The sequence below is a fragment of the Rhinichthys klamathensis genome, unplaced genomic scaffold, assembly GCF_029890125.1.
Source record: "Rhinichthys klamathensis goyatoka isolate OS25496 unplaced genomic scaffold, OSU_Roscu_1.1 h1tg000065l_1, whole genome shotgun sequence".
Lineage (NCBI taxonomy): Eukaryota > Metazoa > Chordata > Actinopteri > Cypriniformes > Leuciscidae > Rhinichthys > Rhinichthys klamathensis.
The window spans coordinates 204,385-228,739 of record NW_026606608.1 but is presented as its reverse complement, the minus strand read 5'-3'; the positions used below and the strand labels follow the sequence as shown (position 1 = coordinate 228,739).

Below are 24,355 nucleotides of genomic sequence, written 5' to 3'. Positions count from 1 at the left end.
TTTTGGCCACTTTTTGTGTGAAATCATATTTATTTTGCCCATCAAAAAAAGTGTGCTTTCACTTTAATTGAGTGTGAGCAGCGCAGCAAAAATAGACTCTGTGCCGAAACCGCTTCACTGCTGCTCACGCGACGCTCCTGCTTGACGCTCTGCTCCCGCTCCCAGTGTGATGCATTCACTGATTAACATGCACGCTGAAAAAAATACACGCCTCTCACGCTTGCGGTGTGAAACGGCCGTAATTCACGAGGTTTTCTACATGTGCGTTCCGTGTGCACGTGTGATGCTGATGTTAATCATGCGGCGCCCGAGTGCGTTTGACCGGTATAAAATCGGCATATGTCAGACTGACCGGCCGATCGCCGGTCATGGCCGATCACGTGAAAATCGTCCAATTCCGGTCCCAAGCCGATCAATCGGTGCATCTCTAATAATGGCCTTATTAGATCTCAGTTGTTGAGCCTTTTTTTACCATTTGCAAAATAAAAATTGCCCTTTCAGTTTAATTTTGTTAGTTTTTATTGGCTGTCTAGTTGCATTTCTTCATCTAATTGCCCTTTAACTAGTCTTCTATGAAGTGTAAAACTTGCTGATCTTTGATCACTGAATTTTCTCCAACCAGGTTCATTTTGCACCACATGTGTATATGTTGGTTGATATAGCAAAAGCACATTGTAGCACTATTTCCTTAGGTGTGCGTATTACTTTTACAGGTTTAGTGGCAGCAAAAAGATGCACAATCATTTGTGAATTCACTCTTTAATGTAGAATAGTTGATTTGGTTTAGTATGGTTAACTCTAATACAGGTACTCCTGCTATGTGTGGAGTTAATAGTGATGTCCATTTAAACCCAGTTTGTCCTCATAATCAAGGGTTAGTCAGGTGTTTGTGTGTGTTTGAGAGGTCCAGTTAAACCCAAAATGTCCTCATAATCAAGGGTTAGTCAGGTGTTTGTGTGTGTTTGTGAGGTCCAGTTAAACCCAAAATGTCCTCATAATCAAGGGTTAGTTAGGTGTTTGTGTGTGTTTGAGAGTGTGTGTGTGAGTGAGGTCCAGTTAAACCCAAAATGTCCTCATAATCAAGGGTTAGTTAGGTGTTTGTGTGTGTTTGAGAGTGTGTGTGTGAGTGAGGTCCAGTTAAACCCAAAATGTCCTCATAATCAAGGGTTAGTTAGGTGTTTGTGTGTGTTTGAGAGTGTGTGTGAGTGAGGTCCAGTTAAACCCAAAATGTCCTCATAATCAAGGGTTAGTCAGGTGTTTGTGTGTGTTTGTGAGGTCCAGTTAAACCCAAAATGTCCTCATAATCAAGGGTTAGTTAGGTGTTTGTGTGTGTTTGAGAGTGTGTGTGTGAGTGAGGTCCAGTTAAACCCAAAATGTCCTCATAATCAAGGGTTAGTTAGGTGTTTGAGAGTGTGTGTGAGGTGAGGTCCAGTTAAACCCAAAATGTCCTCATAATCAAGGGTTAGTTAGGTGTTTGAGAGTGTGTGAGGTGAGGTCCAGTTAAACCCAAAATGTCCTCATAATCAAGGGTTAGTTAGGTGTTTGTGTGTGTTTGAGAGTGTGTGTGAGGTGAGGTCCAGTTAAACCCAAAATGTCCTCATAATCAAGGGTTAGTTAGGTGTTTGAGTGTGTGTGAGTGAGGTCCAGTTAAACCCAAAATGTCCTCATAATCAAGGGTTAGTTAGGTGTTTGAGAGTGTGTGAGGTGAGGTCCAGTTAAACCCAAAATGTCCTCATAATCAAGGGTTAGTTAGGTGTTTGAGAGTGTGTGAGGTGAGGTCCAGTTAAACCCAAAATGTCCTCATAATCAAGGGTTAGTTAGGTGTTTGAGTGTGTGTGAGGTGAGGTCCAGTTAAACCCAAAATGTCCTCATAATCAAGGGTTAGTTAGGTGTTTGTGTGTGTTTGAGAGTGTGTGTGTGAGTGAGGTCCAGTTAAACCCAAAATGTCCTCATAATCAAGGGTTAGTTAGGTGTTTGAGTGTGTGTGTGAGGTGAGGTCCAGTTAAACCCAAAATGTCCTCATAATCAAGGGTTAGTTAGGTGTTTGTGTGTGTTTGAGAGTGTGTGTGTGAGTGAGGTCCAGTTAAACCCAAAATGTCCTCATAATCAAGGGTTAGTTAGGTGTTTGAGTGTGTGTGTGAGGTGAGGTCCAGTTAAACCCAAAATGTCCTCATAATCAAGGGTTAGTTAGGTGTTTGAGTGTGTGTGTGAGGTGAGGTCCAGTTAAACCCAAAATGTCCTCATAATCAAGGGTTAGTTAGGTGTTTGAGAGTGTGTGTGAGGTGAGGTCCAGTTAAACCCAAAATGTCCTCATAATCAAGGGTTAGTCAGGTGTTTGTGTGTGTTTGTGAGGTCCAGTTAAACCCAAAATGTCCTCATAATCAAGGGTTAGTCAGGTGTTTGTGTGTGTTTGTGAGGTCCAGTTAAACCCAAAATGTCCTCATAATCAAGGGTTAGTTAGGTGTTTGTGTGTGTTTGAGAGTGTGTGTGTGAGTGAGGTCCAGTTAAACCCAAAATGTCCTCATAATCAAGGGTTAGTTAGGTGTTTGTGTGTGTTTGAGAGTGTGTGTGTGAGTGAGGTCCAGTTAAACCCAAAATGTCCTCATAATCAAGGGTTAGTTAGGTGTTTGTGTGTGTTTGAGAGTGTGTGTGAGTGAGGTCCAGTTAAACCCAAAATGTCCTCATAATCAAGGGTTAGTCAGGTGTTTGTGTGTGTTTGTGAGGTCCAGTTAAACCCAAAATGTCCTCATAATCAAGGGTTAGTTAGGTGTTTGTGTGTGTTTGAGAGTGTGTGTGTGAGTGAGGTCCAGTTAAACCCAAAATGTCCTCATAATCAAGGGTTAGTTAGGTGTTTGAGAGTGTGTGTGAGGTGAGGTCCAGTTAAACCCAAAATGTCCTCATAATCAAGGGTTAGTTAGGTGTTTGAGAGTGTGTGAGGTGAGGTCCAGTTAAACCCAAAATGTCCTCATAATCAAGGGTTAGTTAGGTGTTTGTGTGTGTTTGAGAGTGTGTGTGAGGTGAGGTCCAGTTAAACCCAAAATGTCCTCATAATCAAGGGTTAGTTAGGTGTTTGAGTGTGTGTGAGTGAGGTCCAGTTAAACCCAAAATGTCCTCATAATCAAGGGTTAGTTAGGTGTTTGAGAGTGTGTGAGGTGAGGTCCAGTTAAACCCAAAATGTCCTCATAATCAAGGGTTAGTTAGGTGTTTGAGAGTGTGTGAGGTGAGGTCCAGTTAAACCCAAAATGTCCTCATAATCAAGGGTTAGTTAGGTGTTTGAGTGTGTGTGAGGTGAGGTCCAGTTAAACCCAAAATGTCCTCATAATCAAGGGTTAGTTAGGTGTTTGTGTGTGTTTGAGAGTGTGTGTGTGAGTGAGGTCCAGTTAAACCCAAAATGTCCTCATAATCAAGGGTTAGTTAGGTGTTTGAGTGTGTGTGAGGTGAGGTCCAGTTAAACCCAAAATGTCCTCATAATCAAGGGTTAGTTAGGTGTTTGTGTGTGTTTGAGAGTGTGTGTGTGAGTGAGGTCCAGTTAAACCCAAAATGTCCTCATAATCAAGGGTTAGTTAGGTGTTTGAGTGTGTGTGTGAGGTGAGGTCCAGTTAAACCCAAAATGTCCTCATAATCAAGGGTTAGTTAGGTGTTTGAGTGTGTGTGTGAGGTGAGGTCCAGTTAAACCCAAAATGTCCTCATAATCAAGGGTTAGTTAGGTGTTTGAGAGTGTGTGTGAGGTGAGGTCCAGTTAAACCCAAAATGTCCTCATAATCAAGGGTTAGTTAGGTGTTTGAGTGTGTGTGAGGTGAGGTCCAGTTAAACCCAAAATGTCCTCATAATCAAGGGTTAGTCAGGTGTTTGTGTGTGTGTATGCATGATTCATATGGTTACTGATGTCCAGTTAAACCCAAATGGTCAGCAATGTTCATTTAGATACTAATAGCAAGTCTTGAACAATCTTCTCTTTTCACATTAACAAAACCCAAACCCAATCAACTGGAAATATTTAGCTTTATTCAAAACTATCTTTAGACAAAACTTCTTAAAATCTAATTAATAAATTAAGACTGACATTCAAGGTTCAATTATGAAAAATACTTGTGGGTGAATGCATTTGTCAGTGATGGTTAAATAGTAAACTCTCCTTTTGGTTTTTTAATTTCTTAATTTTTAAAGCTAAAATATTTCCGTATTTCACTTTCCCTCTTCTCTCTTTGCTCTTCACTCACTTCACACCTGCTAAATCTCACATTACAAACTCAGGTTAGTTTTCTGAAATCTCTCTTAAAGTTTAAGCCAGGTTGAACAATTGCTGATAATTTCTTGTTTTGTTTTTCTATATGCTGGTATTGAAACATGCGTGCGTGCGTGCGTGCGTGTGTGTGTGTGTGATTTGAGTGAACTTTCATCTCTTTATATTGCAAACAGCTGCATGTTTCTTATGTTTCTCGGTGTTCTTTCACGTGTCTTTACATGTCTTTAGCTCGTGTGTCATGAACTCTCTGCTTCACTTATTGATTTCCTCATGTCGGATCAGTGACCCTGATAATCATTTAAACAGAAGAGTCTGGGAAACATTCGCTACACACACACATCATGGCACTGCACATGTGCACTGAGTTGCACTGAACGGCTTACACGGCTAAAATGTTCTCACTAAATATATAATTTAAGTGTACACCACCTCTTTCAATCATATCGAGCTCAGTGTGACGGATTGAGGCGTTTACATGACCGTTTCACTCTCATCGAGCCATCGGTCCAAATATAAATGAGCTACTATAACGTGAACTACTCACTTTAACTCACACATTGATGTTCAGCGCGCATGAGGAGAAGCTCTGTAGGTTAAATCCAATAATACAGATGTAGAATAATGCCACGGGTTAACACACACTGCCACCAGTGTGTATCGTCACGGCCCAGAGCGCTTTCTGTGACTGGAGCGTCTCCTTTAGAAACCTCAGCACGTCTGTGTCCTGACACACTCGCTTATTCAGACCCGCAGCCAATCACACACACAGCCCTTATGTTACTGCAGATGGGATTGTATTTTTAGAAACACAATGACGTTTTTATTTTTGGCCATACTAAGACTTCAAAAGTGGCTGTTGCTTTTTGGGGAAAAACCTTTAAAAAAAAGTATTGTGGTGCAATGATGATGTCATGTCCCAGACAGCAACATAGTGTCGGCCCAGATCCGGCCCACATCCGGTACACGCGGATTCAATGTGTACCAGATGTGGGCCGGATCTGGGCAGACACTATGTTGCTCTCTGGGATGGTAAAGGCCCGTTCACACCAAGCGTGCCGCACAAGCCCTGAAAAGTGAAGCCAAAGCGTCTCGATCGCCCCCTGGTGGCCGGTCCCAGTATAGCTCATAAACCCCGCCTCCCCATGTTATTGAACGGGACGTGAGACCAACTAAACAATTAAATTACATTTCAAATATCGTTTTTCCAAAGATGGTTTCTGTCATTTACGGTAGTTTTTCTCACGCTGATGTAAGTTCAAGTGTTTGTTTTTAAAATAAGTTTGTTTTTAGTTAGTTATTTGATGCGGTGGTGTGACGTCATGATTGACAGCTGTGATTGACAGGTTCTCAGAGCGAAGTAGTCACTGAAGCAGCAACAGACTTTTTTTCGGGATCTTCGGAGGACTGAGGAGATTGGAGCTTTAAATTTAATATCTATCTAAATTTCTATAATTAATTTTAAAAAGTGCCGGAGCGTGTTACGATTGATTCTGGAGAGTGAGGGCGGGGCCTTGATTTCCCGGCTTTACTTCCGGCTCACGACTGCGCTGGTCTGGTCCCGAGATCGCTTCTGCGCAGACTCAAGTCCCAAGATGTCAGCGCGCCATATCGGGACACTGGCGGCTTCACTTCTGACCAATGAAAGAGAGCGAAGGGGCGTCGTCCATCTTTTTTTACAGTCTATGGTTCACACCAAGATTGATAACTATAACGATAACTGTGTGTCCGCACCAATGAACGATAACAGGTCTGTTTATTCTAAGCTCTCGCGCTGCGGTTTCAAAGTGTGTTCAGCGTGATTGAACATGTTTCTGCTGTTCTTGTTGCATTTACACAATGGTAACAGTAACACTTTATTTGAAGGGGTGTGCATAAGACTGACATGACACCTTCATAATCATGACAGGACACTTGTTATGAATATGAAGGAAGTTTTTATGCATGTTTATGACAACTGTCATTAAGTGTCATTCGCTCAATTCTGACATTTTTAATGCAAATATGACATTGTTTGAGATGTCTTTGTTATGACACCTTGACATTACTAAGATAACACAACCTGTCATAAACATGACATATCAGATTAATTATCAAACTTAAGAAAGCACTTAGGAATAGTATGTTGAACTGACAAATGCTTAGTTAGTATAGTTCACTTACACAAGAGTTCTAGACACTTAACACTTTAAATACAATTTAATTGTTACCATTGTTGTGTTTTGCATGCTGAATGTTGAAGTCTGTGTAATTCAAGTATAATCAATTACAAGATTGTCACTTTCATATTTAACTTTTATTTGGGATTATATAAACCCAATTAAAAGTTTCACAAGGTGTTAGGACATAATAGACCATTAATAAATAGATAATTAATTGACATGAAATAGAGTTATACATCAATCATACACACATATTCATACATATATATGTATATACATACATATATGTATGTGTATATATGTATGTTTATATATATATATATATATATATATATATATATATATATATATATATATATATATATATATATATATATATATATATATATATATATATATATTACTTCTCTGCCTTTGAAATCATATAATTGATTTCTTGTTGCATCACTGCATCAATGGCAAGAGAATAATAATAATATAAATGAAGTTCCAAGTGACCAACCAAAGGGAACATTAATCACCATAATGGTGACAAAAAATATTTTAGGAAAATCAACAAGTCAGCTTATGTGATGTTCTCTCAAAATTGACAATTCAACACTCAAGATGACTTTGGGAAATGAGTGAATGCAAACAGAGAGAAATAACTGCAGAAGTGGAGGAAATGAGTGAAAAGTCCATTAAGATTTTTCCCGCCACAAAAATCACACTCAAACCAATCAATTAATCTTTACTTGGTTTTTCTGAGTAAACAAAGCATAGCGTGTGAATACATATTACTAGATTTTTACAATTAAGTTAAGACATTAAGTAAAGTTTACTAAAAAGTGTTAGTTAGTCTAGTCAAGTAATGTTTACTTGGGTTTTCTGAGTAACAAAGGCATAGCATGCAAACAGTACAGATTACTAAATTGATTTAAGTAAGTTCAACAAATTATTGGAAATTAAGTAAAGTTAACTAAAAAGTCTTAGTAAGAACAACTGTTAGATTTTACAGTGTATATTTCACTTAAAGTCTAAGACACACCATGTGTAAATTCATAAGTCGACAGCATTGCTGAGTATTTTCTGCTTAAAACTGCAGTGAACCAAAGACAGTCTCAAACACACGGTTTGAAATCGCTGGTGTTTCTGACGTCACAAACTACCTTGTAACCAATCAGATCAAAGTGTGATCGTCAACCAGTGGATCTCTGAGCTGAGCGAGTGAGTGGAGGCGGGGCTAATATGCATATTCATAGAACCACGCATACTAAATGAGGCAAGGGTGTCGAGTTACATTCAAGATATTTTAAGGCATGAAGAATTATTTTCAAGGTAAATACATCAAAATATGTCATTTTGGTGATCAAAGCAAAGTTTTAAGGGATAAAACTATTGACTACTAAGTAAAATAAAAACATTTTTCTCATAATGATTTTGGTAACAGGGTTGAATGATTGTACTTGATGCATACACTCTATAAGAAAACATAATGATATCAATATTTATAAATATCTTCCCATTTAATTTTTTTAAACAGGGGGATATTAAATGAAAAAAAAAACACACGACACAGCTAAATGAATAAATATGAGGCATAATACCTTTGGTAAATTGTGGTGATTAAAATAGGTTAAGAATTAGACTAAAAATATATAATTCTTTTGATTTATATATTAAAATAATTGTTTTATGATTTGCAAAAGACATTTAGTGCACTTTAAACTAGATACTCTTCATGCTATGCTAATTGTATGTAACACATCTCCAGTTATCTCTCTAAAGAATATGGCATAATAAGTGACGTTATTGCTTTTAAAAAAGTAACACCAATTTGTTCTCTATTTGTGGAAAGCGACACAACTACGCAGTCATTTCCAAAGCACACATGAAGAGGACGAGTGTGACATGAAACATACAGTCTCTATGCTTAACAAAGCCCTCATTAACTTCCCCTGTGATTATACACACTCGTTAGTGTGTGTGTGCTGAATATGTGGGTGGAAATGGACTGGTGAAGGGAGAAAAAGCCATTATTATACAGCAAATGATCAGAAATAGCAGATTGAGCAGTGATAAAACATGCCTTGTGCTCTTGGCAAATGAATGGAGGTTGAATAGTGAGAGTTGAATGAATGACTGAACAGTTTATTTCCTCTCCTCCGCAGATAATCGCCTATCAGCCGTACGGTAAGTCTGTGGACTGGTGGGCGTACGGCGTGCTCCTCTACGAGATGCTGGCTGGGCAGGTACGGAGGCTTGTTCTCGCGGATCGTTTAGTCTTGTCTGAGTACTTGTGATTGCAGTCCTGCTGTGATCAGACATCGCCGCGGCTAAACACACGGTCTCCGAGCAACAGAGACACTATTGAGACTCTGGTTTGCTTCTGATGGAACAGGAACTGCATTTTCATGTTGCTTTTTTGTTGTTCGATACACATTAAAGGAGAACTCCGGCGCAAAATGAACCTTTGGTCTAATAAAACATTGTTACCTAGTCAACCGTTCTCTGAGATTTGTTTTCATGATAATCGAATGTAAAGAGTTTTATCTCTAAAAACTGTTTACCGTATAATGCTAGTAAATGGGGGCATCTACTAAGTAAAAATAAATCGCTAGTTAATACCACTAACAAGGCTCAAAATAGCCCCACACGAACACAGTAACATAATGAGGGTCCCTACATGCAAAACGAAGCATTGAGAACTTTGTAAGTGTACAGACCGTTTAATAAGAAGATAAAGATAAAGACAGTCCACTTTGTGTATACAGACAGGAGCCATCTTTGGAAAACAGACTCGACTAATCAAACCACGAACGACGTGCTAAGTGAGCTGAACTGTATGAAGTTCAGTGAACTTCTGAATGGCGTTCGTGGTTTGATTAGTCGAGTCTGTTTTCCAAAGATGGCTCCTGTCTGTATACACGAAGTGGACTGTCTTCATAAAATATCTTCTTATTAAACGGTCTGTACACTTACAAAGTTCTCAATGCTTCGTTTTGCATGTAGCGACCCTCATTATGTTACTGTGTTCGTGTGGGGCTATTTTGAGCCTTGTTAGTGGTATAAACTAGCGATTTATTTTTACTTATTAAATGCCCCCATTACTAGCGTTATACGCTAAACAGTTTTTAGAGATAAAACTCTTTACATTCGATTATCATGAAAACAAATCTCAGAGAACGGTTGACTAGGTACCAATGTTTTATTAGACCAAAGGTTCATTTTGCGCCGGAGTTCTCCTTTAACCCTTAAACGCATACCTCGACCCAGGATGACTTTCACTACCGTCCCCTTCATTTTTTTTTTTTTAAGTTAGACATCAATTGAATTCAATATTTTGGTCCTCGCAGACATTTTTTTCATGTTAAAATTAAAAAATATGTGCCTGTTATGCACACCGTTTATACATATCTAATGAGCATCACTTTTCTCACTGGATTTGATTCATAAAAGAAAAACTGGTAACACTTTATAATAAGATTCATTAGTTAACATGAACTAAGAATGAACAATACTTCTACAGCATTTATTAACCTTAGCTGATATTAATTTCAACATTTACTAATACATGATTAAAATCAAAGGGTTGTGTTTGTTAGCATTAGTTAATGCACTGTGAACTAACATGAACAAACAATGAACAGCTGGATTTTTATTAACTAACATTAACAAAGATTAATAAATACTGTAACAAATGTATTGCTCATTGTTAGTTCATGTTAGTCAATACAATTTAATACAATCAAAACTTGAAATGTCTCCGCGATTTACTGAGCAAGAACTGAACGCAATCACACATTAGTATCTCTGATGGAGAAGCTGTCAGAGATCAGAATATTGATTTTGATTTTCCATATTTCCTGGTTTGTGCATTTTTGTAGTCAAATTTGTAGTTTTTCCCATGATTGTCTGCAGGTGTGTCTTGTTACGCTTGTGTTTCTCTTGTTGCTTTGTCATTTGTGGCTTGTAATGGTTCTGTTTCTTTATTCCTTGTGTTTCCTGTTAATATTATTTGTTTTACTTTATTAATAATAACCCTGCACTTAGATCCTACTGCTCTTTACAGACAGTCTATGAGGCAAAACATTGCAAAATAGAAATAAAAGGTACACACTGTTTTGAACGTATAGCATCTTTGTATGAAACTTGTGTCATAAAATCGCTAAATATCAGTATATGTCAAAATATTTTTGCCTTCATTTATAATAATGCCTTATATATACATTATAAATATATATATATATATAAAATAAACCTTATATATGTGTTTTATTACAGTTCCAATTCTAAGAACGAATTTGGAAGCTTTTACTCTCGGAAGGAGATTATTATTAAACAAAATTATTTAAATACATTTTATATAATACAATATATGTCATGTTACCACATTAATATTGTCATATCCATGATTTCACCAGCCTGATCTCATTGTTTATATGTAGGTATAAGTACGGTAAGATTTAGGAGTAACATTTACATACGTAAATAATTCTGGTTTAAGATCCTGTCATAGATCAATATTTCACTGTGAATGCAAACACAAGGTAAAGTGTGTGTGTGTGTGTGTGTGTGTGTGTGGTAGAACCCACTTTACGTAAAATACACATGAATTCTCATGAGAACACGTTGTATTTCACAGAAAAGTTTGTAATTGCAGGATCGGTTTCATTCACAAAGACGTTTAATTTGCACTCGTACACTTCGCTCTGTTATATAAACTGCTTTACGTGTCTCTTCTGGCATATCCTCTGTTTATCTCAGTGAGATTCATTAACACAGAGCGCTTCCCAGGCCTTCCGGTGTCGGCTACACTTTCTGCCAGAACGGTTACCACGGTTACGTCGTTTACATCTCCTCTTTCTCCCATTGACTCCCGGGTCCAATTACCCAACAGAAGAATCTTGTGTTTCACTTTAGATGGTTTTGTCTTAGTGTATTATGTAATAGATCAACCCACTGCTGTGAGGATACAATAAGAAATGACTCGGGAATCATAACTGTGCATTGGTCCTCTTCAGAAACGATTGCATTGAGTTCTGTGTGTGTGCGAATGATCCGTGAGCACGAGGACTTCTGGAGCACTTAAAGGTGCAAAACGCAAGTCTCTGAGTTTTTGCAGAACTACGCCCCCTCTGGCGACAAGCGAAACTGCAACCAGAGTTGTGCACGCTCATGGACCATTCACGGGAACAATTTACTATTTTTTTACTGAAAAAGACAATATAGCCAATGCAACGGCGTTCTTCCTTGTTGGTCAATGACATGAACACCTTAGCATGTTAGCAATGGACACAAAGCTAACGTTACCGGTAGGCCATACACAAAAACATAGTTAGCATCTTTTATTGTTTTATGTTTCATGTACTATTCTTCCGAACACAATTCCTAGATTATGAAACTGTTCACTAACAATGGTAGTAAAACCAATTCTGATTGTACATGTATCTAGCTTACGCTAAAGCATTACACATTTTAAGCATCGTCATTTGTTGCCATACATAGATTGGCCGTATCAGACATTAGAGACTGGGCTATATCTTACCGTTTTATCAAGAAAAAAGCCAACTGAGGATCCCGTTTGAGACCAAGAGCAGACCGGAGATCTCTCCATTTGTTGAATGCCTTCCCGAGGTTGACTCTCGTCTTACTCCGACGCCTGTCTGACTCCAATTTGGACCTTTTGGTGGCACTAGACAAAATGTTTCTTTTCTTTACTTTACGTGGAGTTTGCGTTGGGGTTTGGAAAGGACTACAAGCCGGTCTCTTTGAATCCATCTTCTACCTTTGACGCACGAGTTGTCTTTGCTGATGTGGAGAATGGCGGCGCCGGCGAATACACAAACCTGCGAGACATAGCCTGGTGAGCGTGAACGCGCATGACGTCACGCCCAGTCTCAAATTCGAGCCCGAATCCCTCTTATATATTTTACTGTACAGGATTATAGAGGCAATCTCAGTGCGCAGAGAAGGGCTCATTCAGCCCATCAGGCAGTTCTTTAAGCATGTATAGGATAGAAAAACAGGTATTTTTAACATGAAAAGTTGCGCAATGCACCTTTAAACAGGACTGAGAATGAGAACCTGTACCACAGCATCAATGAGTGTGTTTACATGCACATTCTTACCCCGATTATGCTTTTAATAAACTAACAACGTGTGGAAGGCGGTAAACCATATCCTTTATCGCCGTAAGATCATGAACAGCTTAGGAATAGAGCGATCGATACAGCAATTATTGAATCATTATTGAAGTGCGCATTGTGTGATATGTGACAGCAAAGCATCCTTATACGGCAGATTTAAGCACATGCAGACACAACAAGGGTTTTGCGGTAGGGGAGAGAAATATTTAGCAAACTGACACTTTGTCTTGACCCAAGAAATATTAAAAAAATGTGTTCTTATTAGTGCAGCCAGAAGACAAGTGCTGGTACAGTTGTGGAAACTTCAAATACGAGAGGAGAATGAGTCTGTGCAAGCTTACTTTAGTGCTTTATTTAACATCACAACTCACTTAATAAACAGAGTAAAATACATGGATGCTTAGGTTATGACATTAGCCTGTTACTTGCATTGCCGGGTTATTGATTTGCTAGTAAACCGGTAAATCTGGTTATTTCAATACACTGATTTTTGGTAGTTATCAGTGTATTAGTGTACATGCAAAGGATCTCAATGTCAAGTTCATACATAAATATTCGTCGAATATCTGATTAACTCGAAAAATTGCAAAAGTTCATTTATTTCAGTAATTCATAAACTGTAAGCCATAATCATCAAAATTATATCAAATAAAGGCTTGAAATATCTCACTGTGCATGTAATAAGTCCATATAATATATTAGTTTCACCTTTTAAGTTGAGTTACTGAAATAAATGAACTTTTGCACAATATTCAAATTTTTCAAGTTTCACCTGTACTGTAAATATGAGAATATTAGACTGTTGCCATATTAAAAGATATGAATGTTAAGAAAAAGAGCACGTGTGAGTTCAAACCGGTTGATGCATTTATTGTGATCTCTCAAGATCAACAACATTTAGAGTAAAACTTGAAAACTTTCAAGACACTGTCTGCACTTGTTTATTATTTGGTTGATATGTTTTTATCCTAGAACATACATGGAAATGTAATCACACTGCGTTTTCCAACAGCCCCCCTTCGATGGCGAGGACGAGGACGAGCTGTTTCAGTCCATAATGGAGCACAATGTGTCCTACCCCAAATCCCTGTCCAAAGAGGCTGTGTCCATCTGTAAAGGGGTCAGTCCTGACACATCCACACCAGCTCCTGTATTTCTACACATTTCTATATGCATGAGATGCCATATATATATGAGAAAAGAATAATGCAGAGGCTATGGTGGAATTAAATTTCCAGCTTGGATTAATAACTGGCGTACTTTAATATTGCTGTCAGCTCAAGTCGTGGAAATATCAGCCGCTATAATAGCTGAGTGGAAGATATTATACAGTATTTCATTTCATTTCCATTCTGCTTGATTATGGTCCCCTGTGAGGCCAATAAGATTAATATGATTCATGGTGGCGATATAAAAGTGAGTATAGGCAGTGATGACACTTTATGATAATGGCCCCTAAGATCATGATTGTAATGTGGATCATTAGTTATTGTAAAATAGTTTGATATATCATTAGACTTTAAATGATGTGTATTTATATTTGATCTTTTGGTCACACTGTTATTTTTCTTAACGATTATAAAAAAGCCTTTATAAGACACTAATGTTATTTAGTTAGGAACATTAGGAAAATATTTTGTTTTATTTAAGTGATTTCAATTTATATTTCGCACAGCCAAATTGGAAAATGTTTGTATTGTACTAGTGTATTTTATAGAGATCTGCTTCCCAACTAGCCTGGTTAAAACCAGACCATTCTCAGTTGTAACTGAGTTATGGTCTGGCAAAGCGTCATAGACAAATCATTTCCAGAGGGGCGTCACCAACGGACGCCGCGGATAGACCTAAACCCAATCAGAGCGATGAAGGAGATGACGTATGCAGAGCGGCGGAGACACATCTCCGAGTGTTGTTCTTTGCTCGGTTTTAACCTAAAAGGAAACGTTCAAATGGCTTAAAACAGACGCGATAGCTGATTCGAACGAGTGATGTTCGACGGCGGCATCCATCTCTGTAATGTAGGCTACAAAATCTGCTTCAAAATCCCAGCGCTTGCGTCATCGTGTAAAGCCCGCCCCAACGTTTCTGATTGGTGCCTCGATTTCGGCGGATTGGAAATGGGCTTGAATGCGCTCTTTGCCAGACTAACTTTCAGAGCAAATCTAAATTTGCCGGAAGTTGTCTGGGTTTTCCCAGGCTACTTCCCAACCTGAGCCCAGAGGAACTTGCTTCAGGTTTCTTTAAAAACAAAAAGTTTTCAGTTAGAGCGGTGTCGTGTTAGCGGCCCCTAAGTTAATAACTAATGATCTTTGCCACTGAAGTGAATCAATCAAAACTAACTTTAGCTGGACAATAACTTTATTCTAGAGCTGCTGTAAAGCCAAACAATCTCTGTTACTGTAATCTCCTATTATCACTGTAAAGCTGCTTTGAAACGAGCTATATTGGTAAAAGCGCTATAGAAATGAAGGTGACTTGACTTTATAATGACAAATAAATAATTAATATAATTGGTTTATACTTTATATTTATGCTTCCTGTTTTTCTGAATGCACACAGATGCTCTTTCATTCTTGAGTCTGAGGTAGATGGTCTCAGGTTTAATAATCTGTCTTCTCGTCCACACACACACACACACAGCTGATGACGAAGCATCCATCGAAGCGTCTCGGTTGCGGTCCGGAGGGGGAGAGGGATATAAAGGAGCAAGCGTTCTTCCGCAGAATTGACTGGGAGCGGCTGGCCAACAGAGAGATACAGCCTGTTTTCAAACCCAAAGTGGTGAGTGTGAATATGATGTGTGAATATGATGTCTGTCACCTTTGCCAAGGCTGTTGTTGGATGACAGCTCACTTTCTCAGGTCACAGTAGACTACACCGCATATGAATCAGTTACTTGCATAACTCCTGTTCTTTGATAATAGTATGATGTGTCATCGTCTCAGCCTTACATGATCCTTGATCACGAGTCGGTTAATGGTCACAACAGTTCTCCAGTACACTGGTGACATACACTGTAAAACTTTGACCTGTAAATTAATGGTAAAATAGTAAACACTGATCAGCATAATGGTGACTATAAACTTTATTATTTTCAATAAAACATCAATATCTGAATCTATGTTCATTCTCAACAAGAACATTTGTACATGTATGAAAAAAATAATGTTAAACTGGTTTCACACTCAGTGTGGCTGGAAGTCAGTTGTAGTTCATGTGTTTCTTCTCTTTTTTCTGTTCTTGTCCTTCAGTGATTCTGCTTATCAGGTGTTCATCAGTGTCTTTTAGCGAGCTAATGTAGGAAATAGTGAATGAGGGTATATGGTGTGATTTGATACACAGCCTATGAGTGTTGACTTTGAGCGCTGCTAATTCACAGCATATTCCTGTAGGCTATTTTCTCGAAAACAACAATCATTACCCAGAATGCATTGTTTTCTACAATATATCACTGTTTTTATGTAAAATTATATGTTACTGTCAGAATTTGACGTAACTCTAAATGTACCCTTCCTCAAACCAAGCAAAAGCTCCACTTTTCACCTCAATGGGTAACCCAGTGTAATTTAAACAATTCTACATCCCAGCATAACTGTACATTAAACACGGCACAAACACACGTATCTCTCTTTTCTCATCTTGCTCAAAAAACAGAAAAAGTTATACTTTACTTCAACATTTTTACTCTGGCCATTAAATCCCATGCAAAGCATGCTGGGACCTACACTTTCAGTTACATCACACTGTGAGTCTGGCAATCTATCAGATCATTGAGATGAATGAATCATTTTCTTTCTTTCACTTGTTCAGTGCCTGACAGGAAGTTAACAATTGGCAAAGGGAGGCGTTGGTGAACTGCCTAATGAAACAATGGGGGGTTGAGAGCTCACACTGTTACAGCTCAATGTTCTGTATATAGTCTTGACCAGCCAATGAGGTCACTGACGCAAGATCAGTCTGTCCTCAAAGTCAATATGATGAAACGTGTTCACGCCCCGTTTTACTTTACATTGAAGTGAGACTTGATCTGATCCATCAGGAATTATTGGTTGATGCATAATTGGCAATATATGGCATGTGGATTGAGTCGTCGGGTTCAAAAAAAGAAGTTTCCGTGATGTCAGCTAAAAGAGAAAGTCATTTTAGAGCTGGTGTATTATGGATTGAAGATACACATTTTTCCCTTTAGAATAATGTACATTGATCACCTGCATAATAAGAAGGAATGTGTATTACGAATATACACAGGGTCTTTATTTTGGTGATCCTTTTAACACATTCTGTTGACTATTAGTAGCATTGCACCTACATGTCTACTAACGCTCATTAGACTGTTAGTAGAGTATTAGTAGACTGGTAGGGTTAGGGTTTGAATAAATTGAAATGTAGTTGCAAAGTTATTCAATGCGTACCAAATGTGGGCCGGATCTGGGCCGACACTATGTTGCTGTCTGGGCAGAGAGTTTACGGAGAACAGAAAGCTGTGCAAACCTTTACATGCATTTGAAAAAGATGATCCTGGTGTAATGTAAGAATCCAGGAGTGATCATTTTAAAAAATGATGTGTGGACCTTGAGCACAGTTCACTGCTAAAAGTCTTGGTGATTAGCTCTCTCACTTCTAGGATGATTTCTCAGCATTTGTTTTGGAACCTGGCACGTTTTCTCTCTTAGTTTGGTTCATTTAGGCATATATGAACACGGCAATCACACTCGAATCCACACCAAATCAATCGGTCCGAGATCATCTGAACGAGGTGGTCTCGGTCCGATTGAAAACTCTGGAGTGGTTTGGCTGTGGTGATTCAGGTGCAATCTGACCAATGATAGGACACTTTTACTCACATCTGACTTGCGGAAACACATTTTGGTACATTTGGTACTTAGTCAACTTAGCTTAATAGTGGGATTGGGAATCGAAAATCAATTCCAATTCTGGAATCGGATCCATAAGGTCAGGAATCGGATACTTTCAATTCCTATTATCAATTCCTTTCTGTGCATTTAAATGTGATTTTACACTATTCAAGCTGTTCTTGACTGAATAACTTTTCTATTTGTAATGTATATTTTATTTATAAGGTGTAGTGTCATTTAACATTTGATTACAGTTTCTGTTCCTGAATATCTTAAAACACTTGTATCTTTTTGTTGTATTTATTTATTAAGTCTTATTGAGTGTTTACTTGTAAGTGTTCTTTAGCATGTAGATTTTTGTTCATTCGGAATAGAAATTGGAATCGCTATAATTCAAACGATTCCCAACCCAATAGAGGAGCCCACATGATAAAGGCCTGGACTATTTTAAGAGTCGTTTCATGTGTTTGCATCAAAACCACCCACCCTGTGTGCCGATCCTCCCTCCCTGTGTATAAACTGTGTGTGTGTTGAAGTTTTTAACGGGTATAATTTGATTCATCTCATACTGTGGCCACCCATGAGTGTTTGCAGAGCCCTGGGGTTAAAAGAGCCCCCTCAAAGGACCCTATTGGTACGTCATTTCAACCTTCGACACAGCCCTGAATATTCCCCTTCCAATCGCTTTGTATAAAACCCTTCTTTTACTGGACATATGAGTGTACATGTTGCCCTTGACGGAAGTCCTACGTCAATGAATTTTCTCTCATGCACACTGCCAGCTTTTCAATTGAATCTAATAATAGCCCACGTCTTTCTTCTCGCCTTTCTTTCACAGAGCGGCAAAGCAGCGGAGAACTTCGACAAATTCTTCACCCGCACGCAGCCAATGCTGACCCCTCCAGACCAACTGGTCATCGCCAACATCGACCAGAGCGAATTTGCTGGATTCTCTTTCATAAACCCAGAGTTCATCCACCCATCGTCGCTTCACAGCGTGGTATGAGACGGCCCGATGAAGAAGAGGCAAAAACTAACAACTGCATCCATGTTATCAATGAACTCATCAAATCTTTGTAGACAGTTGAATACCCTTTATCTGAACATATCTGAACTGAGGGGGGACTGGAGAAGTGGTTTTGATATAGAAAAGCATGTGTCCACATTCAGACTCTAATGGAGATGATTTATGATCTGTTCCAAAGCCTGGTGAGCATTTTTGTTAAAATAATTGTTCTTTATTGGCATTGATGGTTCTATGAAGAATCTTTAACATCCATTGAACCTTTCCATTACACAAAAGGCTCTTTAGATTTTTTAAATGTGCTAAGGAAAAAAAAAAAGTTATTGTAAGACCTTTTCAACCAAAAAATGGTTCTTCACTGCAGAAAACCACATTTTGAACTTTTGTTTGTAAGAGTGTAGACTGACAAATTATTATTTTATGAGGTTCCATCTTGGTTAGGATGCCACTTTTCTTGACAGAAAGGCAGCTCTCTAGGCTTTTAAACAGAACGATAATGTTTGCCCTCATACTGTCCCAGACAACAACATATTGTTGGCCCAGATCCGGCCCACATCTGGCAGATCCAGTGGTTGAATCCACATGTACCAGATATGGCCCGGATCTGGGCCAACAATGTGTTTCTGTCTGGGGTTAGTAATGACAGTTTATCTGATGCTTGGATGCAGATAGAAATTATGTTCAGGACTAGTATATTTTACAAAACCCACAGATATTTTAAATGGTGGAGATAGTGAACGATCCCCTTTTCCAGTCCTCAGATTATTGTGTGTGAAGCATGCTGACATGAAACAGGTTTTTGTGTCCTATTCCTGATGTGCTCTACTGCCATTTCTAATGTTCTTGAATTATATATTTGTAAATCTAAATCTTGTTATAGGAGTGCCAAAATATAACTGCATCAAAAAGGTTTTTATATCCAGCTCTATATATGCATATTGATTTCCTACTAGATGGTGGTGTCCCTTATCTTGGGCTGAAACTTGAACCCTTATCGCTCTTCGAGTTTTAGCATGACAACTTCCAATCCTGTCACTGCCTGCTCGCCTGGTTCCTACTTACTCAACATATACAGATCTTTTTCTCTTGCTCTAAATGAGCGATTCCTCATTGGTAATGCGCAGGCCCATGCACCCGCTTGCATGTTCATTTTTATTAAATGCTTAATTTATCATACTTTACGATGTTTGAGCCCATACGGCGGATTTTCCCACACAAACAGAAATGGTCTTTGGTTTAAATCTTGCGTATTAAGCTAAAGAAAACTAGCACTACTACAACATAAAGAACATGTAACGAGACCAAACAAATGCTTACTGTAGAGGTTGGGTTTCCAAAACCAAATTCAGGACATATTTCACTCAAGAAATTCTTTGCTTAAAGAAAATGAAGCCTGTTTTTTAAAACCATTAAGATTTTTTTGCATCGTGACATTTGCAGCACTCACTGTTAAAGGGGCTATATGTACGAATTTTCATGTATTAATCAGTTTTTTATAGTCGGTGTGTAAACAGCTTGTGATGAAACTTAAAAAACGAGACCTTCCCCGACTTCCTAGGTTGTCTATGAAAGCCTGTAGACTGATTTCTATGTGAAGGACTATTTCCGTTCTATGACACATGAGATGAATGCTTATACAATGTTCAGGATAATGTCAAAAGAGTTATTCTGTTCTGTAACATCAATGTGTCATGCAAAGAAAAGGAATTCATTCAAACTATAGTCTCACATTGCCAGACATATCCGCATAGTTATGATCAGATGCTTTCTGAACTGCTGAGGAAAGCGAACAGCACGTATTTACATATTCATCTAAACACCGCTCTCAGCAGCGTGGACGGATGTGCGTTAAAGGGATACTCCACTTATTTTTGGAAATAGGCTAATTTTACAACTCCCCCAGAGTTAAACTGTTGAGTTTTACCGTTTTTGAATCCATTCAGCCGATCTCCGGTTCTGGCGGTACCACTTTTAGCATAGCTTAGCATACATCATTGCAGTGGACAAGACCATTAGCATTTAAAAAAAAAAAAAAAAATGACCAAAGAGTTTCGATATTTTTCCTATTTAAAACTTGACTCTTCTGTAGTTACATCGTGCACTAAGACCGACGGAAAATGTAAAGTTGCGATTTTGTTGACGGAAGGTGGCCTATTTTCAGGCGCTGCGTCAAATCATTACGCCTGCTGCTCTCATGGTACGGCAGTGAAGTTTCTTGATTATTACGCAGGAATGAGAGTATAGTTCCTAGCCATATCAGCCTAGAAAATCGCAACTTTACATTTTCCGTCGGTCTTAGTTCACGATGTAACTACAGAAGAGTCAAGTTTTAAATAGGAAAAATATCAAAACTCTTTTGGTCATTTATTTTTGAGAAATGCTAATGGTCTTGTCCACTTCAGTGATGTATGCTAAGCTATGCTAAAAGTGGTACCGCCAGAACCGGAGATCGGCTGAATGGATTCAAAAACGGTAAAACTCAACAGTTTAACTCTGGGGGAGTTGTAAAATGAGCCTATTTCCAAAAAAAAGTGCAGTATACCTTAAAACTATATTACTGTAAAGGTATTTCCAACTTCTTTTTACTTCTAAGTAGTGTTGTCAAAATATTCGGTACTTCGGTACCAAGTCGGTACTAAAAAAAATTAAACGTCACGGTACCAAGTACCGGTGGTACCGACTACTACCGAGTACCCGGTCAAACACAGTTCTGGATGCGCATGCATGCACGAAGGGCGTGAAGTTGCGTCCTCATCATGAAAGCGCTGAGACATGGCGACCGGCGGCGCTGGTGATGTGGTGTCTGTGTATATTACACTGCAAAAAGACTTTAAATATTAACCCTGCATGTTCTGCTTGTCTCTGTGTGAATGAACGGCGCAGACGCACGGTTTCATTTAACGTTACCTCTCTCACACACACACACACACACACTGAAGCACGAGTGACGCTCGGGCTGTTTTCAGTCTCTGCTGCCTCACGATATGATGACATGATTCATGATTCGATTCAGCTCCGAGAGTCACTTCATGAGCATTTTACCGTTTCATTTGAGAAAAACTATCGTCATATCATACACGCACAGAAACAGGGTCTTCACGGCAACCCGTCAAAATAAAAGTTTGTTTTAACTTAAAGAAATTGACAGAAATAATTATATTAGGCTACTGTGCAATAGATTTAACTACGTCTCCATCAATTAAAAATACTACTACTACTAATAATAATGTGTGCACTGCAGAAGGTTGCTTATTTTTCACTTGATTTTTTTATAAGCAATATTTCTCAATATCATCAATATTTTCATTTAAACAGCATGTAGCCTTTAATGCTTTCATAAATTTACAGTCATACATAATAAAGTCATTGAATTTAATTTTTTTTTTTTTTAAATAGTTAAATAAATTGGAAAAATAGTTCAAACTGATTTTGCTGTGGTACCGAAATTGGTACCGAGAACCGTAAAATTTTAATGGTATCGGTACCGACTACTAGAATTTTGGTACCGTGACATCCCTACTTCTAAGCAAAGAACGTAAGAACTTCGCCGTGAGTATATCGGGGCGTTGAGTCTCTTGTACGTAACGTGTGCACGAGTGTGAGCGGTAAGTTTATGCTGCAGTTCACTTAACGGCCACCGGTGTCGATAACAACAAATGTTTCTGAATTCTACATATAGCCCCTTTAAGCTCATTTTCCCTAAATGCAAAATAACCAAAACTCGTTCTCCTTTCTGTAATGTGGCAAAATGCGAAATAAAGGTTTTTACTGTAAAATTTACTGTACATTAAGTTCAAATCATGGTAGTGTTTGTTGTTTGTGCTGCTTTTAACTATAATGACAATAATGATAATCTAATGAAAATCATCCCTGAGAAATAATGAGAACTACAAAAACATTAATGTAATGTGGATTCGAGGAGAAAGTGTGCATTTTAACATTTTTGCCACAATGCAAAAATTCCTAATGGTCTTTAAATACAATCTTTTTTTCATTTAAATCATTACAATCTATGCTCAACATGATTTTGTGACTTATGTTTGAGGGGGATGAGAGGTCAGTTATGTATAACCTCTAATATAACCCTTTTTCTGGTAGTGTTTATGTGCTTTGGTGATAAATACTCTTCGTGTTAAATGACATGTTCTGAAGTTCTTATCAAACAGAGCTTTCCGGTGTTTATCTGATATTTTTTATCTTTTTAGTTTATTTGTTCTTTGAGTACTTTAAAGTAAAGCACTATGTCACACTTAAGGTACACTATATTCCATGATTTTTGTAAATACAGAGAAAGCCCTACATTGTCCTGCAGATTTTATACTAAGAACTGAATGTGCTTTTACTAACTTAGATGGTTTCTATGTTTAGATGATCCAAAAAGACTAGTTTGCAAACCTTTGTATCTATGTAACTCTGCTATGTTTTCTATGCTGATAGTATACGTGTAGGAGCTGTGTGTAGACTGACTGGGCTATGTGGATGTACTCAGTGTTCCTACATACAGTTTGTGTGTTTGAACCGCAGCTGCTGTGTGCATGTGGCGTGTCGGCAAATCGGCGCATGCGAAACGTGTTGCATGATTCCAGGAATCCGGAGTCCTCTAGCATGGGATGATTGTCACACCGAGTACGATACCTGTCCCACCTTAACTATCTTCCATCATGTTGTTGTTGCTTTCTTTCCTGTTTAGTTTCAGTCGGTGGATGAAGAATTAGACTTCCATGTAGATGTGTCTATCATTAGTCTGATTTACCTAAAAGACAACAGGGAAAAGATTAGCACACGTCAGCACACATCTTTTTTTTTGGATTCTCCTTGTAATCAGTACCTCAGAAATGCTGTATTCACACATTAAATGGCTCGGTTTGGGCTCTTGTCTTGTGCCAAGCCCTCGGTGGAACCGTTGAATTTCACCACTGATTCCTCTCTGTGAGCACATGTGATCCGTCATTTTTCAGTATATAGCTATTTTTTAATTTGAATAGACCTGATGTTTGATGTGCAAGCCCCTGTGGATGGAAGAAAAACAAACAGGGTCAAGTAGATATACTCCAGGTGTTTATTTCTTCATCCTATGAAGTAAATTAATTCATGTTATGAGTGGGAATAGAGCCGGTCCTCTTACGAAAGTGTTGAAGTAGTTGTCTTGCTGGATGCAGGTTAACACAAGTGTCTCACATTGAGAGTATTTGGGAATGTAAAGTTAATGTGTTTGGTTGTGGTTTCTGCATGTGAGGTGGCATAACAGAATTCACTTGACATATTAAGTATCTCATATGATCATTCCACCCAGCCATTTCTTAATATAGATTCTACCAGGAATTATAAACATATTTATTATTATTATTATTAAATTATAAATTCCAGGACAGTGTTTTAGTTTGACAAGGTTATTTCACTCTTCATTGTTTTTCTTTACAGAATTCTGTCCCTAGTTTGTGAAGGATAATGTGTATAAATAAATGTATGACAAAATGGATAATGTCCATGTTCTGGTTCTTGAAAAGGTAATGGGGTTGTGTTTTTGCGGATGTAACTTTTCATGTAGTGTGTAATAAAGCTGTTTGTAAATGTAAAAGATCTGCAAAGTTTTAAAGATCAAAGTGCACTATAAATGGAGTTATTGTCTCAAAAGAAACGATTTATTCTGAACTGCCGAAACGAGTCGTCAGTAATTTCAGTCTCACTTCCTACATAAACCTACGTAGGTTTGTAACATATTTTGCATAATGTCAGCCTATATTCTTCATTGGCTGCCTGTGAACAACGTCTCCTTTGCCCCACCCTTAAACACTGTAGTTGTAGCTGAGACTGGAAGAGATTGGTTCGTGTTCTCGACATGTTGAGAAGACACTGTTTTCTGCACTGCGAATCCACTTTGCATGAACTTCCAAAGGATGAGATTGATACGGTAAAACTGACGCCATCGTATCGCTGTGTAT

The 24,355-nt window shown here is 38.3% G+C and overlaps 1 protein-coding gene across 2 annotated transcripts in view; it reads left to right on the top strand.

Annotated features, from left to right (window-relative positions):
- prkcab (protein kinase C, alpha, b) overlaps positions 1-18,525 on the top strand; it is a 257,860-nt gene extending 239,335 nt beyond the window's left edge. For both annotated transcript variants that reach the window (XM_056249952.1, XM_056249954.1), the window contains 4 exons: positions 8,556-8,636; positions 13,546-13,653; positions 15,174-15,314; positions 18,228-18,525. In XM_056249952.1, the coding sequence (XP_056105927.1) occupies positions 8,556-8,636; positions 13,546-13,653; positions 15,174-15,314; positions 18,228-18,395 (498 nt within the window). In that variant the 3' untranslated portion in view covers positions 18,396-18,525. The remainder of the gene's footprint in view (positions 1-8,555; positions 8,637-13,545; positions 13,654-15,173; positions 15,315-18,227) is intronic.
- Positions 18,526-24,355: the final 5,830 nt, after the last annotated feature.